The sequence below is a fragment of the Piliocolobus tephrosceles genome, chromosome 1 (assembly GCF_002776525.5).
Source record: "Piliocolobus tephrosceles isolate RC106 chromosome 1, ASM277652v3, whole genome shotgun sequence".
Taxonomy (NCBI): domain Eukaryota; kingdom Metazoa; phylum Chordata; class Mammalia; order Primates; family Cercopithecidae; genus Piliocolobus; species Piliocolobus tephrosceles.
Genome location: NC_045434.1, coordinates 167938742 through 167959975, shown reverse-complemented (window position 1 = coordinate 167959975; position 21234 = coordinate 167938742). Strand labels below are relative to the sequence as shown.

The following is a 21234-nucleotide window of genomic DNA, read 5'->3' as shown; positions in this document are numbered from 1 at the left end:
GGGGGGGGGGGGGGGGGGGGGGGGGGGGGGGGGGGGGGGGGGGGAGCCACCCAGTGCTGTAATTACCTTAGGGGACAGCTCTCCTAGTCTTTAGGACTCACCTACCAGAGTGGACTTGAGGCTGTCCAGGCCATTCTCTGGGCAGTGGGGGCCTGGCCATCTCATGCAGGACACCCCTCAGGGGCCACCAGAGTTAAGTTCCTCAAGGGGCCCTTTTCCTTCCTCACCAGCCCGAGGTGCTCAGGACCAGGATTAACGACCTACCCCTCTCTTTTGGGGGGCCTCTGCTCAGTGTCACTGAGCTTGGACTGGCCCTGGATCAGCCCCAGGAGATGGGGGCGGCATAGGATCGTTCCAGGGGCTGTGGATTCTCTCCTTCATCTGAACTCTCAAATGCAGACAAACCAGGATAGTGACCTGATTCTACTCTGTCCTGGCTTCAGCCACTACCTGAATACCAGAAACGCCAACAGGTCGGTGGCTCGGAATCGGCACCCGGGAGTCTGGGAGCTACTGCACTTCTGACGGGGGCTGGCCTTCTCTCTCCTAAGTTCGACCAGGGGCGCCTCAGTTTTAGCTTCATCCTATTAGAATTCACTTTCGAAACACTAGGATGAGAGGTTACTACCTGATACTGACATACATAAAACTTTTTGGAAAGAAGAGTTCTAAGTGGAAGTACTATCTCCTTTCTGGCACTGGCACTTTACAAAACCAGAGTAAAATCTGTCTGAAGCACTGAGGATGAAGGACAGGGTGATGCCTGCACTGCTGGTTCCTTTGAGACATTTAGGCTGACATGTGACACAGACTCACAAAATACAATGTCACTCCATTTGGTTTTGAAATAAAGTAGCCCTTGACCACACTGTACCTATTCTTTGTTCAGAAAGTTCTGGAGTGGTCACTGGCTAAAAGCAATCTAATTCCTGGCTACAAATGACATGCCGATGGTCTCCCACCTTTGCGCCTGGTCTCAGCACAGCACTGTGTGTGTAGTGGCACTTACTCTAGGCTGAAGGGGCTGGCCTGACAGCCCGGGGTTTTGGCAGCAGGCAGGGATCCCTCCCCAAAGCTCAGGGCCTGCGGGAAGGGGAAGGGATCCACAGGATATCATGCGGGGACTTCAAGTTACATTTCACAGCTGCTATTTCGCCCGCCTTCCAGTAGCCCCATGAGGCCATCACTTGCTGCCCATTTTGCAGATGACGAACTGGAGGCCCAGCCAGGCTAAGCTGCTGTCAAGACTGCTTTCCAGAACTAAGTTCTGAGCTAGCCCCTGTCCTGTCCATAGGGCATCACCCTCAGGGGAGAGAGAGAAAGGGCCTGGGGAACAGGGACAGTCTGCCCTCTCCCTACTCTCCACCTCAGAGTCCAAAACTGCCAGGCTCTGCCGGGCCCAAGATGAGCCCTAGCTGACCACAGACCCTGTAATCCATCCTGCACCATCAACCTTGTCCGGGCCCAGTGCTACCTCAATGCCAAGCTTTCCTGACCCCAGTGATGGGCCAGCGCAGACACCCTGGGTTGCTTCAAGGGACGTTTGGCTCTGGGATTTAATACTTACCCTACCCAGAGGAGTACAGGAAACATGGGTGAAGCACTTTAGAGTTTCCACATTGATAAAGTAAAATAAAGAGCAGGAGAGACACTTCCAGAGCTCCTGAGGTTGGCAAGGGTGTGTAATGTAAACAAAGATAGGTGAGCCTCTCCCTCTCCTGCTGGAGCCACTCCTGGAGTCTAAGGGGAGCTCCACCCCTTGTACAATGCTTGGGTGAGGCCAGGAGAGTCTCAATGCACAGCCTCAGCCTCTGGGACTCTCACTTCTTTAAAGTGTGCCAAAGAGTGTGCTGGACTACGGGTCAGGGGCAGACATGATGAGACATCCACCATGCCCAGAGGAAGTCCTGAACTGCCATAACACCCTGCTGCTCTCGAACAGCCTGACATCTATTCCCAGCCTTTAGAATCTCAGTGTTACGATGGTCCAAACTGTTAATGACTTTGCTGTTAATGACTTTGAAGTTACTGTTAATGACTTTGAAGAAATTAAAAGCAATCACCAAACCCAAGCAACTAGAGGCCTAAACATTGGTTTTAAGTCCCTAAAGTTGGAAAACACAAATATCTTCCTTAGGCGGAGCACCCTGTGGCCAGCATCACATCGAGAACTTGACTTGGCCGGGCACGGTGGCTCACGCCTATAATCCCAGCACTTTGGGAGGCCAAGGCGGGGGGATCGCTTGAGCCCAGGAGTTCGAGACCAGTCTGGGCAACATGGCAAGACCTTGTCTCTACTAAAAATACAAAAATTAGCCAGGCATGGTGGTGGGAGCCTATAGTACCAGCTGCTTGGGAGACTGAGGATGTGGTGAGCAGAGATGGTGCCACTGCACTCCAGCCTGGGTGACAGAGTAAACCCTGCCTCAAAAAAATAAAATAAAACAAAAAATTTAAAAAAATTTTTTTAAAAAATTATTTAAAAAAAAATTTAAAAATTTTCTTTAAAATAAAAAATATTTTAACTTTTTAAAAATAAAAATTAAAGGCCGGGCGCGGTGGCTCAAGCCTGTAATCTCAGCACTTTGGGAGGCCGAGACGGGCGGATCACAAGGTCAGGAGATCGAGACCATCCTGGCTAACAAGGTGAAACCCCGTCTCTACTAAAAAAATACAAAAAACTAGCCGGGCAAGGTGGCGGGCGCCTGTAGTCCCAGCTACTCGGGAGGCTGAGGCAGGAGAATGGCGTGAACCTGGGAGGCGGAGCTTGCAGTGAGCCGAGATCATGCCACCGCACTCCAGCCTGGGTGACAAAGCGAGACTCTGTCTCAAAAAAAAATAAAAATTAAAATTAAAATTAAAAAAGGAATTTGATTCCTGCTAAAAGAAAAAAAAAAAAAGGAACTGGACACCGGACCCTGCTCCTTCCAGCAGCCCTCCAGGTCAGGCACCGTTCTTATTCCCATTTTACAGATGCAGCTGCTGAGCGTCAGAATCCACGGGCTGGGCGGTGGCATTCAATTTTCCCTCCTCAGATTCCATCCCTCCTGAGTCACACAGACCCCGTGACATCTGACAATCCAAGGCCACTGGTGATTTCTACACCAATAAAATGTGACTGCTGTGCAGCTCAGGCTGTGGGGAGCGAGAGCTGCATCTGACTCAGGAGAGGGGAAGCTCTGCTCCTACCCTGCCCCCCGCCCCCTTCCCTAGGCAGGCAGCCCTGCAGAGGTCAGCTCCAAGCGTCTGCCAGGCAGGAAGGGGCCACTCTGGCAGCTTACAAGGAGCTAGCAGAAACATGAATTTTGGAGGATTTGAGGAAGGAACAAAACTAGAGTACTGGAGCTGCGACTACTGCGGGCTTGCTTCCTTTTAGGATTATGGGGCTGGCAGAAGACAAGGACCTCCCTAAAATCTTTCACCACCACAGATGTTCCAATCACCACTGAGAAGAAAGCGGTGGCTTGGGCTTGCTGTAAACACAATTCTGGGATGGAGCAGAGGGCTGTGGTTCTGTGGGGCAGATGCCTCTCCCTACAAAGGGGAGCACATGTGGGCGGGAATGGGGAGGGCACTACTCCACCCCCAGGGGACCCAGAAACCAGTGCAGGGGGCCCAGAGAGTCCTGAACACCTGCATGCAACTGAGCGAGCGACAGTGCAGCGGACTCCAGGCAGAACAGAAAAGAAGGGAAAGAACACCTGAGAACAAGCCCCTTGCCTTATTCAGATTTCCAGCTTCCTTTAGTCAGGGGCTAGAGAATTCCCGAGGCGAGTGGAACATCGCGAACGCTCTGACACGGCTACTACAGGAAACAGAGCCACATGCAAACACCCAGAGGGCTGGGGTAAGCAGCGAGATGGTTCCACAGCAGAACACCTGTCAGACCTTTTCTTGGACACCCCTACCTGGGGGTGCGGAGCTGGCCACAAGGGGCGACGACTTTGTTGTGACCGTAAGACGTATGTGAGGGCACCTGAAATGCTTTCTTCCAATGGCTTCTAAACTGCCTTTGTGGCAGCGGAGCCCTCTGCTCAGAAAGAATCCCGGCTGAAGTGGGTGCTGGGGTCCTGCCAGCGTGGGCCCCTCTCATCAGAGAATCATGGACACAGTCCTCATTTAACAGGTGGGGAAACTGAGGCCTGCTGGGGCCCACAGAGGTCAAAGTGAGTCATCCAAGGACAGACGCATGCTGAGCTGCAGGCAGAGCTAGGAAGGCCACTCATCCGCCCCGCCTCTGGGACACAACCAATGCTGGCCCTAAGCCATCTCAAGTCTACCTCACCCAGGGGAGGCAGCTCTGGGGTTCAGGAGCTCCCTGCCTTTCAGACCCCATGATAGGATACTGCACCCCAAAAGGGTCTGCCAACTAGAAGGCCTCAGCTGTCCCCTTTTTCCTAGCTCCCTGGGGGAGAGGGGCCTCAACTCTGCCTGTCATCCGCGAGGGGCTACCCTGGGCAGCGCGTGAGGCCAGTCTGCCACAGAAGGGGACAGGAGCAGGGGATATGGCCATGCCCTTCCTCTCACCCCTGCGAACTGAGAGATGTGGGAGACTGACAGCATGGAAAGAGGAGAGAAGGCGGGTGCACAGAGATGGCCAGGCAGACAGACGGACAGACAGGCGGTGGTTACCTGTGGGCCAGGACCCATGGGCCCCATGCCTCGGGGAGGGTTCATTCTCTGCATTGATCCTCCCATGTTGGGGTGGCCTGCGTGAGAGAGGAGGCGTGCCATGGGGTGGCAGGAGTCGAGGGAGGAGGAGCCCCTCCTGGCATCCCCAGCCACCCTAGGCCCACGCTGCCCTCTCTACCTTGTTGTCGTGTGGGATCCATGGAATTGGGCAGCAATGGCTGTGTCCCAGGAACTCCTCCTGGAGGCTGAAAGAGATGCAAGACACAAGCTGAGCAGTTGCTCCGGAGCTGCTGGACATGGGGAGAGGCATCTACCTGTCCCACCCAGTTCCCCACCTGACCACGTGGGGCCACTCATGGCCTCCCTGAGACCGCTTCTGCTGCCTGCCAACGGGAGAAGGTCACCCCAGGCCTACCAGTCAGCTCGAACTGGTGTTAGCTAAAACCGTGTCATTGTTTAGGGGGCTCTGTGGGAGGGAAACCGTCACCTCATCCTGCTGTCTTGGGGGTAGGGAGCCTGGGTACCTATGAGAGCTCTGAAATGAGGCAGGGGACCAAATTCTCTAGGTCTTGCTCTGGCTGCAGCACCGACCACCTTGTTCTCAGAGGCAGCAGTGCCCACTCCCTCCTTCTGCCCAAATCCCATCTTGCCTTTGTCTCACAGAGACACACCTCATTTTAGCTCTACTTCCAAATTACGGGGACTGAGACACCCACTACCTAAAATCCTATCACTGTGGGAAGCCCTGTTTAAAGGGGAACAGAGGATGAGGAGGATTTTAGGATTGAGATGGGGAAACTGAGGTCACAGGCCTGAGGGCTCCCAGTCACAGGTTGCAGAGCCAAGTAGCACCCAGGTTATATCCCATCAGCTTCTACAATATGGAATGCCACCCAGCCCCGGGGTGGGAGAGGTGGTCACTAGGAGAGGGGCAGGGGTACTGGACGAGAACCCGGCTCCGGAGCTGGGGCCATCGGCGGTGCTGGTGTGGTTGCTAATGAGAAGATAAGCACGGGGGCCACAGGTTTCCTGGGTGAACACTTGGCCCACCCGCTGTGAAAACCTATTAAAAGCGATTTACTTGAGACTGAAGTTATTTCAGCTGCAACTGGAAAAACAGAGTAGGATTTGTTGGGGGAACTTTGTTTCTAGGACCTCATCCCTTAGGGCTAAATACGAGCCTTTGCCTTTGAGAGGAAAAGCCTTTGGTGATGGCTGGTCATCTTTCCCTATTGGCAGGTGCCAGTGCTGCTCAAAGGCTGAGCACCTGTGACAGGGGTCTGTCCTCAAGGGCCCCCAGCCCAGGCTGTGCTGCTGTGGGGGAGGCTGAGTGGGGAGCTCCTCTGCCTTGAGCTCAATGGTGAACTCCAAACCGGTTTTGGAACGAGGTGGTGGAAAGCGAAGGGACAGACTGTCACTGATTTCCCCAGCTTCAGAACAGAACAGGGGAGCAGGTGGGTGTGGTTAAGGTGCGAGAGGACTGTGTGAGGGCCCAGGGAGTGTCTAATGTTCATGAAGTAGAATTGGTTTTTGTTTTGTTTTGTTTTTTAAGACAGAGTCTCTTGCTATGTTGCCCAGGTTGCAGTGCAGTAGTGTGATCATAGCTCACTGCAACCTCGAACTCCTAGGCTCAAGCAATCCTCCTGCCTCAGCCATCCCAAGAGCTGGGACTATAGGCAGGCGCTGTCACACCTGGCTAGTTTTTAAATTTTTTGTATTGATGGGGTCTCACTATGTTGCCTAGACTCCTATCAAACTCCTAGGCTCAAGTAATCCTCCTGCCTCAGCCTCCCAAAATGCTGGGATTACAGGTGTGAGCCTCTGCACCTGGCCCACAAAGTGGCAATTAGCACCTGCTGTTTCCGTCTGCCGGTTGGGGGGGGGGGGGGCGCTCAGTGTCTTTCCAATCCCTGGATTTTAGTTGTTCCGGCTTCTCACTGTCTCCCAGCCCTGCTTCCTGGCCCCAGGTTCCCCAGCTCTGAATCACTTGGCTGGCTTGTGTCTGCCCACTGGGGGTTTGTGGTTTTTATAGAGTCCTGGTGACTCAGGAAGGCCCACCTCTAAGGCTGTCTGGACTGCAGGATCCCAGGACACAGAGGTGGATGGGGGACCATCAGGGTCATGAGTTACCCAGTGCAGGACCACCTCATCCAACCCTGACAGTGCAGCCGTGGGGCTTGGCAGTCACTCTCTCCAGGTAGCCCAGTACCGACCACCAATTCTTGGACAAAGTTCCTCCATGGGTTCCTCTAACCCTCTTACGTATCGGAACTCCAGGGGCAAAGCTTGGCTGTCCAGAGGCTCAGAGGAGGCCTGAAGGTCGCGTCCCTCACTGAGGTGACCCTGAGACAGGGACAGACAGTCTGGGCCTCTTCTATCAGGGCAAGAAGCTGTGCAATCACCAAGGAAAGGGGTCTCACCCTGAGAGGGCTGAAGCCCTCAAACTTGAGGAAAAACAACAGCTCGTATATGGGGCCATAATTACACGCTGTGCACACACCCTTGGGGCCTCCAGGGGAGCGAGTTGCTCTGGGGCTCCTGGACAGAGGCCAGCTCTTCTCCTACAGCACTGCGTGTGGGGCAAGGCACAGGAAGCATCTGCCCAGGAAACGGACAAATGCCTGCTGCATCCGCGTGCTGTCTCACCTGCCCCGCCAGCACAGCCAGCCTGCCAGGTGGGAGCTCCGCCGAGATGTGTGTGGGAGGGCCCTCTGACAACCCTGGATTCCAGCCACTCTCTCCTAAACCCGGCCGAACTCCACTGTCACCACCCATCCAACCACCCGCACTTGAAAAAACAGCAACTCTCCATGCACAGCCTCTAGCCAGGGAGGCAGACAGGAGGCAGGCCGAGTCACTGAGGACCCTGAGGCCATGTCATTGACCCTTTGCTTCTTGTTCCCCTAAGGGCCCTTCTCACTCCCCTCACCCAGAAGGCACATTCATAATGGCCTGTGAGCCCCGGCAAGTCCTCTAGTCTCTGCTCCCTCCACTCATCACAGGAGAGAACTGAGCTAACTCGGGTGGCACAGGACTTCTTCTGTTAACTGGCAGCCCCGACGAGGGCACTCTTCAAGAAACCCCCAGGGACAATACCTGTGGAAGGGGCACATCCCTCTTTGGAGGATAAAAATTTCTTGAGGTCAAAGGGAACTGGAAAACCAGAGTAGGCTTTTTTTTTTTTTTTTTGAGACGGAGTCTCGCTCTGTCACCCAAGCTGCAGTGCAATGGCGCAAATTTGGCTCACCGCAGCCTCCAACTCCTAGGTCCCAGTGATTCTCCTGCCTCAGTCTCCCGGAGAGCTGGGATTACAGGCACATGCCATCATGCCTGGCTAATTTTTGGATTTTTAGTAGAGACAGGGTTTCACCACGTTGGCCAGGCCGATCTCGAACTCCTGATCTCAAGTGATCCACCTGCCTGAGCCTCCCAAAGTGCTAGGATTATATGCATGAGCCACCACGCCCAGCCCCAGTGTAGATTTCTACTGGGGGGTGGCAGGGAGGTTGGGAAAACTGGTGTGTAATGCAAAGTACAGATGATGGATTTATCCCCAATTTGCTCTCAAGTGGTTGCTCATGCTTAGTTGCTGAGTAGAAATATACACACCCCTTTCTCCATATCCTTTAATTGCCGGAAGAAAGGCCACAATTATGATGAGGAAGTAGCTCCTCTCTCCCTGGCAAGGCCAATTTGGACCAAGAAGAGCTCCTGGGTGGGCTGGTGGGAAGGCTGCTGCTGGGGCCCCCGTGTGCCACGGCAAAGCAGGCCCAGTGGTGATGGGTTAAAAACACAGATGGGGGCAGCAATCTTATATCTGTGAAAGCTGATGAATGGGGTGGGGTGGAGTACAATTAGCACTGGGCTGGAACCAAGATCAACTCCAGCCCAGCTCACTTTGGGAAGTCACTCCTCCACTCTGACCTTTTGTTTCCTCATCTGTGATGTATCCAGGGACCCCTTCTTTTGCTCCAAAAGCTGCGTCTCTAATTCCTCCTGTCCAAATTTGTCCCCTTCATGTCAGAGAAAACAGAAAAGGAAGGACTTTTGGAGGAAAAAACAAAGAAAAGAAAAAAAAAGATGGGAACCCGATAGGCAATTTAACATTAAAATTGGAGAGCTGGCCAGGCACGGTGGCTCATGCCAGTAATCCCAGCACTGTGGGAGGGCAAGGCAGGCAGATCACATGAAGTCAGGAGTTTGAGACCAGCCTGGCCAACATGGTGAAACCCTGTCTCTATTATAAATACAAAAATTAGCTGGGTGTGGCAGTGCACACCTATAATCCCAGTTACTTGGGTGGCTGAGGCAGGAGAACTGCTTGAACCCAGGAGGCGGAGGTTGCACTGAATAGAGATCGTACCACTGCACTCCAGCCTGGGAGACAGCGAGACTCCGGTTAAAAAAAAAAAAAAAAAAAGACACTTGGAGACCCCTGGTTATGATCGTCTCTCCATAGTGCCTGGATTACCTCACTCAGGAGCCTTCTTGTAGATCCCTGAGAATGAAAAGCATCACACTCCGACAATGCCAATTTAGCTGGTGACTAAACTCCCAGTTCCAAAGGCAACAGGGGCTGGATGCGCTGGCACTGCTGTCAGATTTTTTTGAAGGGCTTTTGCAAAGTCACTGAAATAATTCTGTTTAAAAAAACTGGGGCATAAAATTTCCCTGGTATTTCTTGAAATTTTTAAGTCTGTCTATCCTCAAAAGAGGCATCTATTCATATTTACTTCTGCAACTCCTCTCCTGTCCTTAACCAGGGAGGGTGGCAAGGGGGCTGATTTCTCCAGACCACCTAGAACTGCCAACCCTAATGGGCCAGCGAAAGGCATATGACCCCGGGCAAAAGGCCCTCCCCATAATCAGACTCCTTTTCTAATTACATGAACAAATCCCTTCTTGTTTTGAGTTGGGTCTGGGAAGCAGGCAGACATTGCTGAAAAACTCACAAATCTCCTGCTCTGCTGCATCCAGGCTCCTGATCTAAGCATTCCTACGGGCCATTTCCCCCCCTAATAGCAGGATTATATTTACCAGCCTTGGCAATTCTCAAAAGCTTCCAGGAAAAAATGCACATTGTCAATTAACTTCATTAAGGAGGAAGACCCTCTTCCAAGAAGGGGGTGGAAGGGAGGGGCAGGGCATTACCATCTTCTCTAGAATAGCCGAAACCCTGCAATCCCAGATGCGCCTTGGCTCCATCTGCTGCCACCTTCTGAACTCCAGAATGGACTGTCCAAAGGCCATCTGGAGGGGCAGGTGAACTGCTGCACCATGGGCACAGCGGGGATGTGGGGCCCTCTCTGGGGAACAGCTAAGTAAGCTACCAGCTACGTTAAACCTGTCCCTCCACCCCTCAATCCTTTCCCTCAACTTTCATTTTGTGTCAAAGTCCACCTAGGGCCAAGGATGGCTGAAGGAGGGGAGAGAGAACATGAAAAGGTACAGTACCTGGTTTCCCATTCTGATCGGGGGCCTGGGGCCGCCTGCGTATCGCGGTGACATAAAAGGCTGCAATTATAGGGAATTAGTTCAGTGACAGCCTGCCCTACTGCACAGTGACAAACACAAATGCTCTCCACTCCACAAAGTCCAGTTTTGTTATAACTAGTGATCTTTCTCCTGGTAGCCTCTTCCCTTTGAGCAAAACTTCCTTTGGGCAGAGGGAACGATAGATCCACACAACAAATGTGTCTCCAGACTCCACATTTGTTCGTGGAGATCTACTCTGGGTGGAAGGGCAGCGGCTGGGACTTTGCATAAGACACGGAAAAACAGTTAAATCAACGCAGGGCAGAGGAGGAAACCTCTGCTCTCCGTAAGGGCAAATAAAAGGCTAAGAAGGACTTATACGTAACATTTTAAGGGTCTGCAGACAAAGCTGGACACACGAGCACGCACACAGGCACACACACACAGAAACCACCAGCAGGGATGGAGACGGGAGCGAGGACTGGGGGGGAAACGCCATGGAAACGGGAAGGAGACAGCGGGCTCCCTAACTTAATGCAGGGGAATGGCAGGAAAGCTTTCTCAGCAGCGCGAGTGCACAAAGAAAAGGCTTGGGATGCAGCTTCGGTTACAAACAAATGGTGAACCAAACTCAAAACCAAACCAAAAGTGAGAGAGGAAAAAACAAAAACGCAAAGGCCGCTGACAAGGTCACAGAAATATATATATTTTCCTTTTGGTTTTGTATCCAAGCTGGGTGTGAGGTCCGAGGACTGAAGACTATCTTTAGAAAAAAAGAAATTTCTAAAAAAATTTAATTTGTCAATAAAGACTCGCAGGCAGTGGCTAGAGCACATTTTGATTTTTGTTTTTCCTCTGCGGGCTCTCTGCTTCCTCCGCGCCCCGCGTCCCTGGCGGGCGGGAGCGCCACGGTGCGTTTACCTGACTGTGGGGTCCCATCATGCTGCTAGGATTGTGAGGTGGAGGCTGTGCGTGCGGCGAGGGCTGTGACCCCGGAGGACCCTGTGAGGCCAGACAGTAGAGGCAGGTTATAGATCACAGCACATGGAGAAGCGCAGAAGAAGCTTAAAAGAACAAAAATTAAACCAAAACGAAGGGTGGGCGGCGGGCGGGCGTGCGGGGGGCGGGCTCTGGTTGGTGGGAGGTGGTGGAGCTGCTGCTTTGGTCACCGGCTCAATGGTGTAAAACGGCGAGCGGGAGCGAGAGAAGCTGATAAATACATTCACAGAGGGTTGAAAGAACAAAAAATGAAGCACCTCTGTCAAAGCACACGGGAGTACAGTCCTGGACACAGCCTACCCTTGGAGCAGAGTTTGCCATGTTAAATACGTCGGTTGAGACAGGCTCAGGGAGTACAGTGATGCACAGAAACAGGGGACCCAGGTGCAAAGCACGTAGGTGCCATGTGTGTGGGGGCTGGGGAAGGATCGGGAAAGGCCCTGCCCTCAAGGAGCTCACAGTCTGGGAGACAGTGACACGGCTATGGGTGACTGGAGGCAGGACTGATCGAATGTCAGGGAGATGCCCAGGTGACAGGTTTCCTGAGGTCAGGAGGGCCAGGGGCACCGATGGATAAATAAAAGAGGCAGGAGGGGCAAAGGGCACCACAGATATAACACACAGGGAGTGGGGGACAGTGAGTGAGGGCCACACGGTGTGGGCAGCGCAGACTCGCACACCGTAAATTCACCTGCACTTCAAAGTAGCCCTGGGAGGTGGGGTTTCTCATTCCAATTTTTACTGATGAGGAATCTGAGTCTCGAGGGATGAAGGAACTTGGCCATGGCCACAAAACTGGTCAGTGGCAGAGCCGGGATGAGAAACCCCATGGGTCCGATGCCCATCTCCAGCCCTGAAACCCAAGAGTTCCAGTGCAGAGGTGGGGAGACGGGGAAGTGCATGAAGGGTGGGGACCCCTGCCTGCTGGGCGAGTGGCTGGGTTGTACTTTCCATACCTCAGTTCCAAGCTGACCCCCACCCCCACCGCCTGAACCCTGGGCTATGCTGACCTCGACCCCCGCCCCCTCATCCCAGAAGCCACGGGCAGATGAATTCACTTCAACCTTGGGGTTACAAACTATGGGTAGAAACTTACTCAGCAATGTAGCAAGCTGCAACAATTATTTCTTAAAAATCTGAGGTAATAAAAAAAATCAGAGAGCTTTGTGTATTTTAAGGCAGGTGTCTTTCACGAACCCTGGTTTTGTGTGTAAATATTCATGTGTGTGTAGACTGGGTTACACCAAAGGACTTTCCTACCATGGGTCCGTAAGCGTAGAGGGCTGCCTCAGAAGCACGTTCCAGCCCACCCAGCACGGGACGCTGATGCCAGGGATGAGGAGACAGGCCTCCATTCGCTCTTCCTCACCCATGACTGTGCTGTTTTTTAGAAGTTGGTTTTTAGAAAAATTCAAAATGTGCACAGGGGGTGAGTGTGGCTAAATTAGAAAGAGAGAGGAGCTGCCTAGGTAGGGTTCCCCCTCGGCCTTCTCCTGCAGAGCCAGGCTGCCAGCCGCCTGCCCACTGGAGAGGAGGGGCGGGCCCAAGCCGGTGGGCGTGGGCCCACAGAGAAGAGGTGTGCAGAGAACGTCGCAGGGGGCTGTACAGGAACCCGAGGGCGCCGCCGCTGACAGGCCTGGGAGTTTCTTGGCCAAGCGAGGAGCTGCTCACTTCCGGAAAGCTCCGAGGAGCAGATGTTCCCCTACCTGCCACGCTACTAATTTCAACAAGTGTGTGTCTTTCTAGCGGCTGCCAGCAACGGCATGGTTTGTTACCATGAGCAATTTTCTTAATTAACAGACATTAATTAGCCATTTAGCAATTTTGCAAGCATTTGTTTAGCGGCTTTCCTAAACATGAATACCACTGTGATAATGGCACTGATTAGAGGGTCCCCTAATTAACAGTACAGGGAAGGAAAATTGAAATCACATAAATTAAAAAGGGAGGGGAGTTAATGAAGGCGGGACATATTTGCACCTGCAAGTCTTTTGTACAACGAAACTTGGGTGTAATGTAAACAAAACAAGATAATTTGAAGCCAACCCCCAAAAAAAAGAAATATGAAAAGAACAGAGGGGGAAGGTTCAAGGGTGAGGTCCAGTTGCCAAGAGGGGGTGAAAGGCCTCCTGTCAGTTCCTCGGCTCTTGGCAAGAAAGGAGTGCCTCCTCCCTCGCATCCTTCCCTTCCTGGTAACTGAGCGCTTCTTCAGGGCGAGCAGCAGGGCTCTGGGCAAGCCCCTCACACCTGTGTGCCCAGTGGTCAGGCAGGGCAGGTGGCTGACTCACTGACCCATTAGAGAAAACAGATGTGAAACACCTAAGAGCATGTGGCACACACGGTGGGGCCTCAATCTACGGCAGCCGTTACAAAGGACCAGTGCTCCAACCTGGGTCTGCTGAGATCCAGAGAGCAAGGCTGGCGTGTGTGCCTCCCCTGCGCCTCCCTCAGAAGCGCCCCTGGGGGACTCTGGTGACCAGTCCCTGGATAAGCTGAGGGGGCACGAGCTTGTTCTTGGCGCAGTTGCCTCAAGAAAAAAAGCTGACAAGCAGTAAGGATGAAGCCAGGCTGGTCAGGGGGGCCCCAGCCCAGATCCACAACCTCTCTGGCTCATGGGGAATGGTGGGGAGCGAGCTGTTAAATCTGGAGCAGGAACAGCAGCTAGAAGTCTTCCCTCTGACTTGGAGCTAGGGGGTTGGAATGATGAGGACCAGGAATCTTGGCCCAGGCCAGCCAGTCACTTAGGGAGAAAAATGATACCACATTCTTGACAGAGGCCAAGCTAAAGCTCAGTGCCCACCTCCCCAGGGCACAGAGCTCCTCTCCCACCCGCAGTGAGGCAATGACAGACTCTGCCTGCCCACCTCTCGGCACAGAGCCAAACGCCTGCCATTTCCCAATAGGCCACCCACGTCCACATCCACGGAGAGTTCCTCTGCGTCTCCGTTATCTCCAATCAGCCCGGAGCTCTGTCACTACGTTCCCTGTGTCTGGGCTGTGTCCCTAAGACCCTGTGGCATCACAGGAAGAACCCCACATAGCCTAGCAGTCTCATGGGTGGAGAACCCTGTTTGTGGAAGCATTTGCTTCTGCAAAGAACATGACAGATGAACTGCCCATCTCTATGAGGAGTCAGGGGCTCTGCTGCCCTGTGTTTTATTAGGCCACAAAAAGTGGTCTCATCTTCCTTCCCAGCCTGCATTCTCAACAAGAGATCCACAAGTAGGTTTGGAGAAGACGGACTTTGGGCTCTTTTGGATTTGTTACCCACTCGGGCAAAAGGCTACACATGAGGAAGACAACAGTGAAAAAGGATCTAGGTTGAGGGCTCTGACCTTTGATGGGACAGGGGCCGCTCTCTTCCCCAAACTCTGAACAGACCCAGGAGGCAGGCAGAGTGGACTGTGGTGGAAGGTGAGAGGAAGAGGGAGTCTCAAAGCTGATGATACTGATGTGCTTTTCCATGCAGGACAACTCTCTGGTGAGGCTTCCACTCGCTGGAAGCTTTTGAGGAACCCAAAAAGGGTGCATCTGGAAGGCTGCTTGGCCAGCAGGCCCAGCTCCATTTAGACCATCTCCCCTCCACGGGAGCTGGATGCCTTCAGTTGCAGATGCTGCCTAATTAACCTTCCAGGGATGTGGTGGATCAGGGCAGATGGCACCCCGGAGGCTAGACTAGGGTGGCTGTGGTTCCTTAGTAGATGCTTAGGAAGAACGGCACCTGTCCAGGGGCCACCTGTTAAGTGGCTTTGACAGATTCTATCATCCCTTCCTCCAACATTTGCAGGGGAGGAGAAAAGAGAGGCCCACGACAGAGGTGTGACCTCTCCAAGACCACAGAAATCTAGTTGGCATCCGAGCCACATCTCCTAACTGTAGCCCAGGGCTCTCCTCACAACATCACATTCCCATTCACATCTCTTTTAGATGAAGAAATAAGGTTTGGAAGGAACTGGGTTCGAATCCTGGCTCTGCCCCTGACTGCACTTCCATTTTCTCATCAGTGGAATGGGGCCATGAGAGTAACAATAACAGGGAGTGTGGCTTCTACCTACATAAGCTCATCTAATCCTGGACTCCCCGCAGTTTAAGGGATCAATCGCCCCATTTTATTGCCAAGGAACGGAGGCTTGGAAAGATAAAGGCACTCCAGGATCGCATAGCTATTACATGGTAGAGCCAGGCCTTGATGTCTGATTCTAGAGTCTAAGGGGGTCCTGGGTAGCCCACCATTCTACCAGACTGAGAGCAGCACCCCCATGTCATCTGTCAGGGCAGAGAGCAAAGGGCAAACTGGAATTAACTCAAGGCTGAAGGACTTGGGAGAGCACCGAGATGCTGGGTGCTGACCTCCTATGTGCCCAGCCAGCCCCATGCTGGGGTCTAGAGGCACATCAGGCTCGTCCTGGCCCTGAGGAGCTGCCAGGCTAAGGAGAAAAACGAGGACACAGAGAGAAATAAGCTTAAGTGTTGGCTTAACCTGCCAGGGGCTCTAAGAGAGGGTGATGCCTACTTCCCTGTCACTCCCAGACTGGTAAACTGAGGCCCAGAGTGGCCACAGCATGTAGGCCTGGTACCCCCATGAGCCAACCGGAACTGGGATGAGAACTGGGGTCCACTGATGGGTCAGAGCTCTTTCCACTGCACCGCACTGCCTCTGCAGGATGATGGCAGCAGGACCAGGCCCTGGGGTAGACCCCAACATGGGGGGAAATCCCCGCTCCTGAATCTAGGAAAAGGAGGCAGGAAACACGCCCACTTCCTGTCCAGCCTTCCGGCTGCCCTGGATCCAATTAATGGACTCGCTATTCCATCTCAGCCAGTCCCAAGATCTCTGAGTGGAGACAACTAACTCCCGCAGTTCTTTGTTATTCTTTCTCCTATAATTTCAGCACTGGGTGGTGTTCCATCCAGCAGCTCCTGAGAGCCACTTAGGCAGGGCCCAGGAGGCTCTGCTATGGGTGTGATCGAGGCAAACACTGGGCCATTTCACAAGAACTCCGAAGTGTGGACACTGATGGTTAGTGAAAAAGCCTTTACCACATTGACACCGTGGGGAGCAGAGCACTCCCACTGCAAAACGGATTCAAGGACTCCGCGGAAAAACATTTCAGAACCATCAGCAGGACCCCCAGCCCTCCCGCACACTCCAGCTAAGTCCCTGCACTTCATCTGAAGCTGTCCTGGAGAGGCGGGTTGTGGTGTGACAGGAAGCGCCCACCATTATGCAGGCCTGGGATCCAATCCCAGCTCCTCTGCTTCATTGCAAGAGTCTGGTTTCCCAACGGCTCTGAGCCTCACTGCCCTCATAAAGGAAACAAGGACTATTCCACAAACACTGCAGGGCTGTGGCACAGCTGGCAGTGCGAGGCACACAGGGTCCCCAGTCCTGGTCCCCATCCTCCTGCTCCTGTGGCCACTCACCTGCCCTTTACAAGGAAAGCAGGAGCTGGACGTCTGGCCTCACCTCGCCAGGTCTGCTGAAGGCCATATATCCTTTTTCACGAAGCCTTTCCTGCTCCAGCCCTTCAAGTGCTCTCTGAACACGGAGCATTTCCTTACTCCATATCTGGGGATGCCATGTGGACCCCTCCAGGCTGGGCCGCTCACCCCACAGGTACCTCGGGGTAGGGCCCAAGCAGAGCAACAGGGCTGAGGCAGCAGGGGCCACACTGCCATGGGCAAGGGGAAAGACCCAACAAGCCCCTGGGCAGGCACATCTAACACTCTGGGGCTCATACGAACCAGGAAGAAAAATTACTACCAAAAGGGCGACGAAGTTGGTCTTCTGAGCTAGATTCTTGGAGCTGGATGGAGGATAGCTCCTTAAAAATAAAACCAAAAAACCAAACCAAAACAAAACAGGCTGGGCACAGTGGCTTACACTTGTAATCCCGCATTTTGGGAGGCCGAGGCGGGAGGATTGCTTGAGCCCAGGAGTTCGAGACCAGCCTGGACAGTATGGCAAAACTCCGCCTCTATAAAAAAAACACAAAAGCTAGCTAGGTGTGGTGGTGTGTGCCTGTGGTCCCAGTTACTCAGGAGACAGAGGTAGGAGGATCCCTTGAGCCAGGGAGGTGGAGGCTGCAGTGAGCTGTGATCATGCCACTGCACTCTAGCCTGGGTGACAGTGAAACCTGTCTCAAAAAATAAAAAATAAACACACAAACAAAAAAACCCCACAAAACACAACAACAAGAACAAAATAAACCTATATCAATTTTTTTTTAAGGAGAAAATAAGCTATGTATTAAGTCAAATATTTCCCAAACTCACTGCTTCTTCCTCAAATGCCACCCATAGTCCTCAAATCTGCCTACACCTGTCTAGAAACCACGAGCTTGCAGAGAAACAAAGCTGAGACTAAAGTCCTGGCTCTCTGGGTTCAGAGCATGCCTGGGTGGGGCATATGTGAGGACAGGCTGTGACCTGTACTGAGGGCACTGGTCCCAAAAACCCAAAAAGCACTGGGCCTGGAGTCCTAGCCTTGTTGCCCTGGGTCTTGGGCAGCACATCCCTAAAGCGAGGTGGGGAGTATAGGCTATGATTCTCTCACGGGTCACGAAAGCTATGAGAGTTCTCTGTAAACTGCTGACAGCTACCCAGACAGAAGCCATTACCACCCGGCCAAATCTGCCTTTTGTCTTCACAGATGGCTGCTGGGGAAAGGGGACTTGAGGTTTTAGGTTGTTAAGAGATAAAACACTCCACACATCCTCATCCCTCCTGACTCCTAGGACACTGGCCACTGGTCTGCAGAGGCTGAAGGAGTGGGTTTTCTCGACCAGCAGCGGGACACAGAGGACCTGCGGTACTGGTGGCCTGTGTAATCTGCCTGTTAGGTGTGTCACTTTAATTGAGTGAATATAAAATTACAGTAATTACACACAGCAAAAGGCACTTGACAGACAATCCAATTTGCTCCTTGGTCACAAATACTGACAGAAAATGCCATAAGCTCAGTCTGGGGAGAAGGCCAAGGTGTGCTCAGGTGCCACGGACGTCCGGAATCTGTCACCATGGTCTGCCACACCCACAGCCCCCGGGGAGAGGGAAGCTGACCACCAGACAAGAGAAGGAAGGGAAAGCAAGTCAATTTTACATGCAGCTCTTTGGAGGAAAACTTATTTCCTCGTTTCAACCCATGGGAATGAACTTGGCATGGCTTGGAGAGGGGTGTGTGTGAAGGGTGTGTGTGCGTGTAGGGTGTGTATGAGTGTGTGTGTTTACAGGCCAGAGCTGGGGCTGAGACACCAACTTGAGGGTGGAAGGTGACTAAGTTGCCCGCCTGCACACCCAGTGTGGGCCTGGCACATGCACGGTAGGTGGGTCCCCAGGGGGCTGAGCTGGACTTGCGAAAGCAAGTCAATTTTACATGCAGAGGGAAAAAACTGGAGTCTTCTTTAATTCTCAAGGAAAAACAAAACAGTGCTGCACTTTTATTCTAACCTCACATTTCTCTTGTAAGGCAAATGAAACAAAAGTTAACCCCATTTTACAAAGGGGGAAAACTGAACTATAGCGATATTAAGGCATTAATCATCAGAGCCAAGATGTATGCCACTTAGGACAAAGAGAATGACCACTGGCCAGGCATCGGCACACATGAATTCGGCTGCCACACCAACACCTTCCATGCTCACCAATGAGCCCTGGGTCTCTCGGCCACTGCTCCCGAACACAGTGACAGTGCATCATCCGAACACAAAACCCAGCGCTCACACCCAGCTAGCTGGTCACAACCCTCCTTGCTGATGGTCTCCCCAATTTCATTCTTGCCACAATGCTGGGGAAGAAGCCCTTCCCTTATTTGCCAACACAAATATTCTGGGAGCTTGAATCCCAGCCTTGAGCTCTTTTGGCAGGTTCAAACTGTTTGGACCCTTCCTGTGGTGTGAATTCACAAAGAATTGGATTCTCTGGGGTCATCTCAGGCAGGAAAAGGCTCCACCTCGAATGGCTGTGGTTGGGAAGGGGCAGGGTATAAGAGACACGACTTTGCCTCCAGCCACTAAATGCTTAAGGAGGGCCTTCCTGCAGGAAACTCTCCGTGTATGTCCACGTGTATCCATACAACGGGGCACTCTTTTCAAGAACACAGCTCAATATCCAGAACACATGGGCAGAGCCCACCTCTACCTAGCAGTCACTCTAACCGGGCACTAGGTCCCACTACCCTGAGCTAAATGCTGGAGACACGTGAACAAGCAGTATTCTGCCCTTCCCTAAAGAGCTCCAGGCTGGCCAGTGAGACCAGGGTGCAACACTTCAACAGAGGCAGAGGTACCAGTGCACTGGAGAGGAGGAAGCAGTGACCACAGAACAGTCACATTTAGGCGGGACCTGCAGAATGAACAGGTGTCTCCTGGCAGAGAAAAGGAAGGGGATTCTGGACTGCGAGGATGGGCATATGCAGCCCAAAGGCAGGCTTGGGTGTGGTTCTAGAGGACTTTATGCACAAGATGGTGGGGATGGGACCACCAGGCCAAGGAGAAGGATACTAACATCTGGGGTCCTGATCAAGGAAATGGCAATGCGATCTGTATCTTGGGAATCACATATCTATTCTGTTCCTTTCCAAAGATGTTTCTATGCCCTCTCTCAAGTTGGAAGCCTATTAGATCCCCATCTGTGAGTGGTTCCTTCCATCCTACCTGCTGCCCTAAGTCACATCCCAGTCCTGCACACCCAGCTCTATTAAAAAAAAAAAAAAAAAAATTAGAGACAGGGTCTTGCTATTGTTGTCCAGGCTGGCCTCTAACTCCTGAGCTCAAGCAATCCTCCCACCTCAGCCTCCCAAGTGGGTGGGACTACAGGCATGGGCCACCATGCCCATCTCTCAGCCTTCTTTAATGCTGGCAAAGAAGCTGGGAATCCTGTGCCCCAGAGGAGAGTCCACACAGCACCCCCTCTCTCCCCGACCTCTACTGGTACAGGAAAGACAAACCTGGGGAGGAAGAGATGGACCCGGAATCCAGACCCACTCCAGTCCTCTGGAACATGGGGTGAATGTGGCCTTGCCAAACTGATCCTATCCCCCCAGAAAAGATTTCCTTTTGCTCTGAAAATGGATAGTGCTGCAAAGACACATTCCACTCCTGCCCGCCGGCCTCCGCCACTGCTCAGGCTCCACTGTCAATCACAACAACACAGCGAAGGTGAGGTGCATATTAAAAAGGCACTGCCTCATCCACCCAGAGAATTCCTGCTCTACTTTAAGCTCTCCAGACACACGGGTGCACACAGCCTTCCTGCCCTGCCCCTTCACCCCAGACAGTTCCAAAAAGTAACGATTCATCATATCCAACTAGGAAGGGGGGCTGCAGGGCCTTAGAAACCACAAATCCAGAATGCCCCTAATTCAACCCCAGTTGCCCACTGAGCAGAAGAGGGCTAAGGATGAAACAGCAAAGTCTGCCAAGTTTTTTCCCTTTTAGTCCTGCAGCCCCCTGGATGACTGGGTGGTTTTTCATGCCTCTTCTTCCCTGAGAAGCTTGGGGAATGGCCCAAGACCTCTTCCTCCTTCCTCTGTTAAGATGAAGCAACAGGATGGAGCAGGGAAAGAACCAGGACTCTGGGAGACACAGGTTTGGGAGGTGAGGCCCACGGTCACACGGGCAGGTGCAACAATACCTGGCAAACTTGGCGGAAAATGAGAAGCAGCTCTGTAGTGCTGCTGGAAAAGCCCCAGATTCATGGGGCTTGGAGCCTGGCATATAGTTCCCTCTGAAACTTTATTTATCTCCCTTGTAAAACGCAGCCACCCTACCTGTCTCACAGAGAACTATCTAACTGAGATATCAGGAGTCAAGTACTTAGTTCAGCCCTCACCAAGGGTAGCTGTTATTACACCAAGCTGTGGCTCAGAATCTGCCCCGCCTCGTGGAATCCGTCAGGAACCGCCTTTCTTTGGCTCAGCTCTCCTTATTACCCCACACGGGGAGCTTATTAGACGAGGGAGCTACCCCTCTTGCCTACAACACATAAGCTGTCCTAATCTGAACTGCTCTTGGGGTTGGAAGCAAGCCCCCCAACAAAAGAAACCCCACCTGATACTGGGTACTCCTCAGTAAACTCCACCAGAGTCATCTGGCCCGAGAAGTAGTCCCCCATTTCTTTTGTCCCCAA

The 21234-nt window shown here is 52.7% G+C and overlaps 1 protein-coding gene across 3 annotated transcripts in view; it reads right to left on the bottom strand.

Moving 5' to 3' along the window:
- The window catches only part of SSBP3 (single stranded DNA binding protein 3), a 179368-nt gene that overhangs the window by 19473 nt on the left and 138661 nt on the right, over nt 1-21234 (bottom strand). Inside the window, exons 6-9 of one of the 3 annotated variants that reach the window (XM_023187882.2) lie at nt 11029-11109; nt 10087-10146; nt 4811-4877; nt 4633-4709 (exon numbers count right to left, since the gene is read on the bottom strand). In XM_023187882.2, coding sequence (XP_023043650.1) covers nt 4633-4709; nt 4811-4877; nt 10087-10146; nt 11029-11109 — 285 coding nt within the window. The remainder of the gene's footprint in view (nt 1-4632; nt 4710-4810; nt 4878-10086; nt 10147-11028; nt 11110-21234) is intronic. The other 2 variants (XM_023187892.3, XM_023187902.2) reach the window with 2 other exon arrangements.